The sequence below is a fragment of the Ovis aries genome, chromosome 11 (genome assembly GCF_016772045.2).
Source record: "Ovis aries strain OAR_USU_Benz2616 breed Rambouillet chromosome 11, ARS-UI_Ramb_v3.0, whole genome shotgun sequence".
NCBI lineage: Eukaryota > Metazoa > Chordata > Mammalia > Artiodactyla > Bovidae > Ovis > Ovis aries.
Genome location: NC_056064.1, coordinates 25,310,341 through 25,321,578, shown reverse-complemented (window position 1 = coordinate 25,321,578; position 11,238 = coordinate 25,310,341). Strand labels below are relative to the sequence as shown.

The 11,238-nt window shown below is 52.4% G+C and overlaps 1 protein-coding gene across 2 annotated transcripts; it reads right to left on the bottom strand.

Moving 5' to 3' along the window:
- Window positions 1–384: 384 nt before the first annotated feature.
- Window positions 385–9,497, bottom strand: AIPL1 (aryl hydrocarbon receptor interacting protein like 1). Of its 2 annotated transcripts, none has more exons than XM_004012585.6 (5): window positions 9,390–9,497; window positions 8,455–8,634; window positions 3,204–3,392; window positions 2,003–2,179; window positions 385–1,896 (listed from the first exon to the last, which is right to left on the bottom strand). In XM_004012585.6, the coding sequence occupies exons 1-5, from the start codon at window positions 9,483–9,485 to the stop codon at window positions 1,660–1,662; spliced, it is 879 nt and encodes a 292-aa protein (XP_004012634.3). In that variant the 5' UTR covers window positions 9,486–9,497; the 3' UTR covers window positions 385–1,659. The 2 variants fall into 2 exon arrangements, with proteins under 2 accessions (XP_004012634.3, XP_060250800.1); XM_060394817.1 differs by having other exon boundaries at window positions 2,003–2,155.
- Between the last annotated feature and the right edge of the window lie 1,741 nt (window positions 9,498–11,238).

Below are 11,238 nucleotides of genomic sequence, written 5' to 3'. Positions count from 1 at the left end.
CCCTCTGCACCGCCTTCCGCATGGACGGCTCCAGCTCCAGCACTTTCTCCAGGTCCGCCTTGGCCTCCGCCTCATTCCACACCTCGGCGTGAGCCCGGGCCCGCACATAGTAGGCCTTCACGATGCCTGTGGGGAAGATCCTGCTGTATCCGCCGCCTGGCCCGGGAGGCAGCCCTCACCCAACAAGCGGCTGGGCTTCACTGGCTAGCGCAACCTTTAACCTTGGCCATGATGACCCTCAGCCTCTCTGTACCTCCGGAGCCCGGCCCCTCCACTATAAAATACGGATGACGATAATAATCGCAGTACCCACTCCCCTCCCGCGGACCCTTCCAAGACCGATAACTAATCTTACATTCACAACTTTTTAAGTCTTGTTATAGAGGCTCCCCAAATGATGCAAGCTCCAGGTCCTATCCCTAAACCCGTCTCTCACGGTCATTACGAGAATTAAATGAAAGAAATGCAGAGAAGTGTGTGGCGCAAGGTAAGTGATTCTGTAACGTTCTTCAAACATCGTCTTCACAAATATTGCCATATCCCCCCACCACGGATACTCAATTCAGTTCAGTTCAGTCGCTCAGTCACGTCTGACTCTTTGCAACCCCATGGACTGCAGCACCCAGGCTTCCCTGTCCATCGCCAACTGCTGTAGTTTACTCAAACTCATGTCCATTAAGTCGATGTCATCCAACCATCTCATCCTCTGTCATTCCCTTCTCCTCCTGCTTTAAACCTTCCCCAGCTTCAGGGTCTTTTCAAATGAGTCAGCTCTTCGCATCAGGTAGCCAAAGTATTGGAGTTTCAGCTTCAACATTGTTAGGTGAAAGACCAGGACACCAAAAAAGTGTCTAACAGGCTTTTTAATGGCGAAGCGCTCCCGGGTGGGGTTCCCAGACCCAAATGAGGCAGGTCGAGGAAGTCCGCGCCCCGACCGTGTTGGGGCTGGTTTTTATATGTTCGTTGGGAGGGATGGTCAGGCTAGATGGACGGGGGTTCGGATAGGACGCCAGGCCGAGGCGTCGCGGGCTGACAGGTCCTTCTACGTGGCTGGGGCGGGGCGGCTTTAGCTGGTGAAGTGTGCTGTCATTGGTCCCCGGGATCTGGGAGGCTCCTTCCGTTAGGGACTTCCCCCGCCGGCGGGAGGGAGAGGAGAGGCGGCCCATCATGGCCCCTGGGGTCCGGCCTTACAAACATCAGTCCTTCCGATAAACAATCAGGACTGATTTCCTTTAGGATAGACAGGTTGGATCGCCTTGCAGTCCAAGGGACTCTCAAGAGTCTTCTCCAACACCACAGTTCAAAAGCATCAATTCTTGGGCGCTCATTCAGTTCAGTTCATTTCAGTCGCTCAGTCGTGTCCGACTCTGCGACCCCATGAACCGCAGCACGCCAGGCCTCCCTGTCCATCACCAACTCCTGGAGTTTACTAGGATGTACTTAATATTGTTCTCTATACTGATTGTCCCCCCTTTTAAAACCCATTGACTGCTCCACACAGGTTTGGTGACTTCTATTTGTCCTAATTCACCGTAAACTAAAATAACTTCCCACAACACCACAAAGCACCGTTCATTCGTCTCCTGTGATACCGTTATAGGCTTAGGGAAACCCTGCCGGGTGGAAGATCTGATGTCCTGACCAGGTCAGGAGAGATAGCTACAAAGGTCTGTGCATGTGACTTCGGACCCGTGGGCGGGATTGGACCCTGCCCCGCCCACACTGCCCCGCCCACCTCACCGCGCCCCGCCCACCTGGGTGGTGCCGGAGGATGTCGCTAGTGTGTTCCAGCACCTCGTAGTACTCCTCCTTCTTCAGCAGACACTGGCAGTAGTTCAGGATCAGCGTGTTGATCATCTTCTCCAGCTTCAGCCACTGCACCTCCCAGGGTTTCTCCTGTCCGGTGGAGGAAGCTCTGCGTCTGCCGCGCCCCCACCCTTCCCCACCACGGCCACGGCCAGAGCGCCCCACTTCCCATCCCCCCTGGCAGGCAGCCTCTCACCTTGGTCTGCAGGTTCCTCAGGCAGACGATGGCTTCCTGGTACTTGCTGGAGGCCTCCTCGTAGCGGCCCAGCTTGAAGAGCCGGTTTCCTTCTCCATGGAGGATGGGCACCGCCTGCATCTTCTCATGGTTATTCAGGTTCCAGGTCTCCCTCTGGTACTGGCTCGGGGCCTCGACCTGCTCCAAGAGCTGCAGGTCAGTGACGCAGGGACGCTGGGTGCCCGCAGCCCAGTAGGGCAGGCCCTTTCCCCTGAAAGGGACCAGAGACAGTGGACCCAGAACATCTGGCTAAAGTCAGCTTTGCATTTTCCACAGTGAGGATTGGTGGGCAGAACCATGCTTGCTGGCCAAACACAGGCAAACAGGGAAAGGAAGCGAGCGCCCCCTCCCCACCGCCATGGCTTTACCCTAAATCAGAGCCTTTGTGCAAAGTAAGAAAAGGTAATTTGTCAACACACTCTACTGATAATATTCAGAAAATTGCCATGACACTCATTTTGTTAGAACAAGACACTTCATTGCCATCTACTGGGAAATTATCATTATAAAATCGCAAGTATATATTGTCTCTAATGAGCACCTGAGAGGCGATGCTCTTGTGCTGTGCACAAGCTGTGCAACTGTTCAAGCAGACCCTGAAAAGGCCCCTTGTTGATGCGATTCTCTTATTTATATGTACTCACCCATGTAACCCTCAGGCTGAACCTCAACCTTGGCCATTAGCTGAGTCCTGCTCTGGTCTGATGCTCTCCCACCACCCCACAGACGGGGACCGTCAGTCACACTGAGGTCCAAGGGAGACGCTATGGATGGTTCCATGCAGTTCTCCCACTCTTGGAGAACCAGATTGGAACCCACAAGCCACAGGGACTGGGACTGAGAATATAATTCTAAACTTTTGAGGGGAAAAGGAAGTAGATAACCAATAGAAATAAAATGCCTCCAAAAAGAAAAAGAACATTTTTTAAATGGGTCTCAAAGGGGCTTTTCCTTTGGAAAAGGCAAAGGATGTTTTTTCGGTGGAGTGGGAGGGTCCAATTCCAGTTCTCCCGTGGTTTAGGAACCCTTTCTGGTTTTCTAAATAGGATCTGGGTGATGTCCAGGGACCCGTGGGACTGGGCTCCCTAGATGCCCGCTGGCCCCAGTTGTTCTCTGATGCAGGGACCGTCCCTACCCCACCTCCCACACCCCAGGGTCACACCTGCAGCAACTCGATTATGAAGATCAGTGGCTGAGGCTCCTTCTGCAGCTCATCCAGATCCTCGTAGCCCAGCGTGTGGTAAGCAAACATGTTGGCCAAGCCGCACGTGTGCACGTGCCACTCCGTGGGGTCCTTACCCTCCGCCATCTGCCGCAGGCTCCGGGACAGGATGGGGTAGACCCCTGTGTGCTGTGGGGAAAGGTGGGCAGATGGTATCAGGCTGTCTGCTCAGAGCCAGCTGGGCCACAAAGAGCCCCACTCTGGGCCCCTCCCAGAGCAGGACCTCTACCCCACACACACACACTTGTCCCATGGCTGTTACTACTCATCTAATTACTGCAGCTACCTGTATGCAGAGTGCTCTACACCTGTCAGTACTTTTAATCCTTAAGATGACCCTATGAGAGGGGCACTATTATTCTCCCTGTTTTATAGATGTGGGAACTAGAGCCCAGAGAGTGTAGGTGATTTGTTTAAGGTCACACAGCTAGCAAATGACAGAGTCAGGATGGAAACCCAGCTCCGGGGTCCACGCTGTAGCCACAATGCTAGGCTGCCTCTTGCCAGCCCTTGTGGTCGACTCTAACAGGTTTCTCTCCCAAGGAGACCCTGAGTCCATGGAGCCTGTGACTCCCAGGGAGGGGAGCATGGAAAGTAGTGGAAGGACCAGGGTTCCAAGTTCTTGAGGGCCAGGTTGGTGTCCTGATGGCACTGCTGATTGGCAGCGAGCCTGGATCACTGCAGGCCCCTGAGTTCCTGCCCCCTGGGTTGCACCAGTCCGGTAGTGGGGCTGTTCCAGGGGTTAAATGAGATGGTGCTGAGGTAAGGCCAGTTCATTACAACCTCACCCAGCACAGGAACTGGGGTGGCCACCCTCGGGGGGGTGGAGATGGGCTAGGAAGATCAGCTGCTTGTCCTCAGTGAGCTAGGATGCCCCACAGACGAGCTCCAAGAACTGCTCTCCTGGGAACGGGTCCTCAGATGGCCCATCTCAGCCTCCTGCACGGCAACTCCAGGAAAGAGACATCCCAAAAGTGAAGGGGCAGGAATGGTTCAGCTTGGTCTCCAAGTCACCAGTAAGAAGATGAAGGTCACCCTGCCCTGCCCCCATCAGCCAGGATTAGCCCAGAGTAGCTTCGGCATCCTCATGAGCAAGATGAACAGATGGCAGTTAAGCCTGTTGAGATTAAGCCTGGATGAAGGGAGCATGGGGCCCCCAGGGAACAGCTTGCTGCAGGGAGAGCTCACTCCTGGCCCACACACAGCAGCTGGCAGTTCCCCAGGCAGAAAGTCAGTGGTTAGTGCCAACCCTGCAGCTATGTGGCTGGTTGGAATGACCTCAGACCAAGGCCCAGACCTCAGACCAGTACCACTCTAGCACTACCAGGATGCTAGTCAGCACACTCGGCTGTGGAATGCCACCAGGAGTGGGCAGAAATCCCAGGAAAAAGTATAGGGGCCAGAACTCCATGGCTCCACACCCATCTCCATAGCACCTCCACTGAGATTGTCCTGGGGACCCCAGGACCATGCCCCTCTCTGAGACTTCAAGGTCAGAGCCTGGTCCTGTCTGATGGGCTCTATCTATTACTATCTGGAGATTACAAACTGGCACTCGGGAGGCCACATTCAACTCCCAGATTGATTTCGTTTCATCATTCATGTGGTGGGGGTTTTGTGTTAATGAGTCGTCAACACTTAAGCATTGAAAGAGTTCACAGACTAATGAAAATATCTGGTTTGTGTCCAAAACTCAGACTATCTGGCCACACCAGACCTGCGCCTTTCACACAGCAGCCATCCAGTTGGAGATAAGGAGAATCTGCCCCTGTGAATGGAGCAGATAACCTTCAGTCACCCAGGGTCCCTGGCCCCTGTGGAATTTGCATTTGTAACCCCTGGCCTTGGGTTTCCCAGGCAGCTCAGTGGTAAAAAATGTGCCTGCCAATGCAGGAGCCTCAAGAGACGCTAGTTCAAACCCTGGGTCAGGAAGATCTCCTGGAGTAGGGAATGGCAATGCTCCTGTATTCTTGCCCGGAAAATTCCATGGACAGAGGAGCCTGGTCGGTTACAGTCCATAGGGGTGCAAAGAGTTGGACACGACTGAGCAACTGAGCGCACACGTGCACACACACACACGCACACACACACACAACCTCTGGCCTCACTGGACTGGGCACCAGCAGAAAATTCAGCATAGAGACCAGTGTGCTCCCTGGGTGGAGGCAGAGGCACCACCATTCAGGGCAGAAGCTCCCAGAGCCCCTGACTGCCCCTGCCTCTTCATACTTCCTGGCCTGGATGCTGCCTCACTCCCCACTTCTAAGCCTGGTGAACTCCTATTCATCCCTCAACACCCAGATAATGTCATTTTCTTAGAGAAGTTCCTGCTATGATCCTCAAGCAGTTAGTCACTCCCCTCCCATGGCTCTAAGTCCCTCTGTCCTCATTTATATTGTGGTGCCACCTACCCTGCGTTGTAATTACCAGGGTGTCTGCTCCTTGTCCAGAATTCAAGTTCCTTGAGAGATGGGGACTTTGCCTGTTTCATTCCTAACACCTAGCACAGGCCAAACCTGGTGCCCACTGAATGTTTTCAGATAGATAGGCATACAGATAGATGATGGCTGGATGCTTAGTGATGAAAGAATGGATTATGAATAACTGGTGGAAGGGAAGAATGGATGAATTGATGCCTGAATGAGTGAATGGATAGAAAAGTGAATAAAAGATGAATATGTAGGTGCGTACGTAACTCTGGGCTGCCCCAGTGGCTCAGTGGTATGGTGAATCCACCTGCCAAAGCAGGAGACACAGGTTCAGTCCCCGGGTCGGGAAGACCTCCTGGAGAGGGAAATGGCAGCCCACTTCAGGATTCTTGCCTGGGAAATCCCATAGACAGAGGAGCCTGGAGGGCTACAGTCCATGGGGTCACAAAAGAGTCAGACACTTCCTAGTGAGTAAACAACAGTTACAACAAAATAGCTCTGGGAAGTGTGTGTGTGGACGTGCGAAATCATAGTGGCTGTGAACTGGGACGAGATGGGGGGCGGGGCTATTGGAAAAACCAGTAATCTTCGTGGCGTGAAAATGACCAGCCTGTGAGATGGGCAGGGCACTCCTGTGCATGGTGTAGGCAAAAGAACACAGGCCCCACGGGGAACCAAGAACCAAGCCCACATTACAGGAATAACCGCAGTTTGTGGTTCTGCAAACAACAGATCAATCAACCAATCAAGAATTTATTGACAGCTCTCTGCACTCTACACTCCTACATTAGCAAACATGCGTTCTATGGAGAAGGGGCCCTTGTTGGTGACCAAGCTTGTCTAACACATGGCCTAAATGACAAGCACAGATGGGTCTGAAAAAAGTACAGGAGCTTTGTAAGCAAAGTCAATAGATACCATTTTAAACTAACTGAAACCACAAAAATAGCCAATTTTCTGAAGACTTGTTAAAAATAAGCCATCTTTTAAAAATTAAAACATCAGGATAAAGATGTGAAAGTGAAAGTGTTAGTTGCTCAGTCCTGTCTGACTCTTGGTGACCCTTCAGGCTCCTCTGTCCATGGGATTCTCCAGGCAAGAATACTGGAGTGGGTTGCCATTTCCTCCTGCAAGGGATCTTCCCAACCCAGGGATCAAATCTGGGTCTCCTGTATCTCCTGAATTGGCAGGTGGTTTCTTTACCATCTGAGACCTGGAATATTTGCTAACTGATGAAGTGAATAATTCCTTGGTTGAGACCTCTAGTGGTAGAGAACGGCATTGCAGCCTGTCTAATAACCATAGTAGTCAAAAAGAGATACTGTACAAAGAGGGAACCAGGGATCCATCCCTGATCCTGTTTCCGAGATGGTTTGACCCAGAGCAAGCTACTTTCCTTCTCTGAGTCTTATACTTCCTCATCGGTGAAACAAGGGAGTTAGTCTCTAAAATGCTTCTTAGTGAAAATAATAGCTCCCACTTCTCAATTGCCCCATACCATGATTTGCCCTGCTGCTGCTGCTGCTAAGTCGCTTCAGTCATGTCCGACTCTGTGCAACCCCATAGACGGCCTCCAACCAGGCTCCTCTGTCCCTGGGATTCTCCAGGCAAGAACACTGGAGTGGGTTGCCATTTCCTTCTCCAAATTTGCCCGAGTATACATAATATCATGTAATCCTTACAACCGCCCCCTAAAATGAGGATTTGTTCATTTCTACATGAGGAAATAGAGTGCTAGCAGGGCAAAGGGACTTTCCCAGGGTCACACAGTGTCTCTTGCATTGAAGGCGAATTCTTTACCATCTAAGCCACCAGGAAGCCCAAAATGTGAAGTTACTGGATATTAGATACCATTAAGAAATTGTTGAATTTTAAAAAAATATGATAAGGATATTGAGGTTACATTTGTAATATCTTTCTTTTTAGAGAAGGATACAGGTTATAGTATTTACAGATGAAACAATACGGTGTCTGAAATGTGCTCTAACCATATGGGATAAGGAAGGAAAGTGGGTGGGCTTAGATGAAATAAGACTGGCCATGGATTGATGGTGCCCAGCATAGGATGATGCATATTTGGAATCTGATTATACTTTTTGTCGACTTTAGTATAAGTTTGAAAGTTTCCACAAGAAATGTTTGTTTAAAGGTCAGTCAGCTTTGCCATTTCCATTTGGGTCACAGGCCAAGAAGACTGCCTTCTCCGGGTGAGAGTGCCTACATGAGAAAATAAGTTTGTAATGTCAGTAGGAATGGAGCGGAGGGCAGAAAAGTGACCTGTGGCCAAAAGTCTCCGGTATCCAATAATCCTGCACAAAAGTGAGGGTGTGAGGCGGGCCCTGCTCCCATATCCTACCAGCCATATCCTTGACAGCGATTGTCATTTTAGCACCGCCTGTTCTCATGGGGAATCCATCTCCACCGTTGGACTTCCCTCGTGGCTCAGTGCTGAAGAACCCACCTGCCAATGCAGGAGACACGGGTTTGATCCCTGGGTCAAGAAGATCCCCTGGAGAAGGAAATGGCAACCCACTCCAGTATTCTTGCCTGGAAATTCCATGGACAGAGGAGCCTGGCGGGCTCATGGAGTTCACGGGGTTGCAAAAGAGTCGGACACAACTGAGCAGCTAAACAACCTTCATCCTTACAGTGGCTGAGAAGGAGGAGGCAGAGGTCTCCCCGAAGAGCTTCATTTTACCCTCACTTTCCTGAAACACAGCCGGCATGCCAATGCAGGTGGCAAATGGGTGGGGCCTACTTACAATGGTGTCGCACCAGAACTCGGCCACCTCGCTGACCCGCATGGACGTCAGCAAGATCTCCCAGACCTCCAGCTTGAACATGTTCCCAATGATGATGTGCATGGGGTGGCCCACCTGCTTGCTGTCGTCTATCACCGTCCGCTCCTCGTCACATTTCATGGTTCGGAAATGAAAGGTCACCTGGTCACCAAGAGAGTGGACCCTGATCAAGACCCACCTCCCAAGACACCCCAGAAGCCGCCCATGTCTCCGACTCCCTGGGCCGTCCTCGCTCAACTCCCACCAGCACCCCCACCCAGCCGGTGCTCCCCCTCCTAAAGGACCCCATCCCACTCTAGACAGCTCTGCAGTTCAGCTCTGCTCTTCCTTCAAGACACCCTAGATCTGAGGCTACTGACCCAGACACTCCATCATCCAGGAAGCCCACCGGAGACTCCCAGACAAACACCCTGACCCTGCTTGCCCTTCCTTCTCACTCAACATTCGGGACTTCAGAAAATTCCCAAAGCCCCACCCTCACTCCACACTGAAGTTTAATTTGAAAAATGTCAAAAATACCTGGGGGACTTCCCTAGCAGTCCTGGCTAAGACTCCACCCTCCCAGTGCAGGGGGCCTGGGTTCAATACCTGGTCAGGGAATTAGATCCCACATGCAAAAACTAAGACTTCACATGCTTCAACTAAGACCCAGTGCTGCCAAATAGATAAATAAACACACACACACACACACACACACACACACACACACACACCCCAGGGAATGGGCATCAAGCCAGAGCTACAGAGATGCCCAGGGTGAGGATGGGGCTGATAATTCTAGGAAGGACCTCCTGGCCATTTGTTGGCAAAGCAGAAGAAGGGTGTTTGCAGTGCCCTGTGACCCAGCTAGAATGCAGAAGGGTTTTTGTCTGGCCTGGGGGGTGGGCCCCACTCACTCGCGCTCCAGTAATGAAGTTGGGGAGATCCCCTGTGCCCCCGTGCAGAATGGTTTTCTTGATCCCTTCCACATTCAGGAGCAGAGTGGCGTCCATGGCTCCAGGTGCAGGGAGATGTCCAGCCTGGCCGAGATAATCTGCCAGCGGGAGGTACTTAGGGCCGAGAGGTGGGGATTTGCCCTGCTGGGCGGGGTGTGAACAAGAGCCTGGGTTCTGCCCCAGCCTCTGCTTCTAGCAATGAGGCAGGGATCCTGCCTGACATCCACCAGTACCACCTCAGCTTCTGTTCTGTCCCCCCACCCCAAGAAGGAGGGAAGACAGCTGGAGCTTTCTTAAAGAAGACAGGGGGTCAAGAATGAGCAGGAGAGAGGCCACAGGCCAGGAGGAAAGGACAGGGGACCAGAAACCCCCTTTGCCCTGTCTGAACTTGGGACCCTGTCTCAGACTCTTGGTCGCTTTGGAGCCCAGGCCGGGGCCTTGCAGCCTTTGCAGTCCTATTTCCCCTTTCCTATCACCCTCTCCTCCCCAAGATCTGCCCACCAGAGGATGTAACACAGTGGCCAGAGGGAAGGGCAGGCAGGTTTCTGGCAGTTGTGTCTGACTCTTTGCAACCTTGTGGGCTATAGCCCGCCAGGCTCCTCTGCCCATGGGGATTCTCCAGGCAAGAATACTGAAGTGGACTGCCATTTCCTCCTCCAGGGGATCTACCCAACCCAGGGATCAAACCCGGGTCTCCCACATGGCAATCAGATTCTTTACCTTCTGAGCCACCAGGTTTGGGAGAGCCCTAAGAGAGAAGGGGGCCAGGTTTGGAGGAAGTTGAGGCACCCCCACCAGCCCTGCTCCTGTCCCCCCTACAAGGTCTGGCTGGGGGCAGTGGGCGCTCTCGTTCCCTTGGGAGGGTCTCAGCCCTGTGCCTGGAACCCAGACAGAGCTTATTCTGAGAATTTAGGGTTTAAAAGTGAGAAATGATGTGAAGATGTGGTGTTTGGCGCCACCTTGTGGTCAACTTAGGTTCTCATGCCTTGGCTCCCCCAGGCCTTGAGGGTGAGAGGACCCGGAGCAGCAAAAAGCTTTCTCTTCTTGACCAGGGGCTGACAGGCTACAGGAAGAAGAGACACGGGATCCTGCCACAGGGAGAACATGGCATTAGGAGCCCCAGAGCTGCGTTCAGAGGGTTAATTCCCCCCTCTTGTTCGCTGACCATGTGGCCTTGGGTATCATCCATCCTGTCTCCTTTTTTTCCCAAATGGAAAAATCAACCTCTCTATGAAATTGAGAAGCCTCCCCCTAGAGAGTGAGTGGGACCCCAAAAACCCAGCACCCCTAAAAGTTTTGACTGCCGTGAGAAACCACTGGCATACAGGAGGCCAAACCTGGGCCAACTGGTCTGGGCCATGAACCCAGCCTGGGGCAGCCCATTCACCCCTCCAGGACCCATCCCTCAGTGCTCAGAGCCTCCCCCTCCTCACGTGGGCCCAGCTTCATCCTTCTCTAGGGGCAGGAGTTAAGGTGGAGTGGGGGTAAGGCAGTGGCCCTTCTTTTCCGTTCCATCCTTTCTGCAGCTACACAGCAACCTAAAAGCGGTCCGCCTGCAAAGGAGGTAAGATGGGTATGTAGATGGTAAAACTACAAAAGAAAATCAAAGAGATTTCCGTAAAAGCCAAGGGAGGGAGGCCAGAGAGCAGGGGCAGGGGTTGCTTCTGGGGCCTCGGCAGCATTCTGTTTCCTCACCCAGCTGATGGCTACATGGGGGTGGGGTTCGTAAGTATTCGTGCTACTAGGCTTTACATTTTAGGCATTTTCTGTCCCTGATATCATTCACAGCAGAAGAAGAAGTTCTAACTGG

Coding starts and splice junctions, on each gene's coding strand:
- AIPL1 (XM_004012585.6), bottom strand. CDS start 9,485: ATGGACGCCACTCTGCTCCTGAATGTGGAAGGGATCAAGAAAACCATT. Junction 8,635..9,389: donor ACTTCATTACTGGAGCGCGA/GTGAGTGGGGCC, acceptor CTTGGTGACCAG/GTGACCTTTCATTTCCGAAC. Junction 2,180..3,203: donor TCATAATCGAGTTGCTGCAG/GTGTGACCCTGG, acceptor CTCTTGGAGCAG/GTCGAGGCCCCGAGCCAGTA.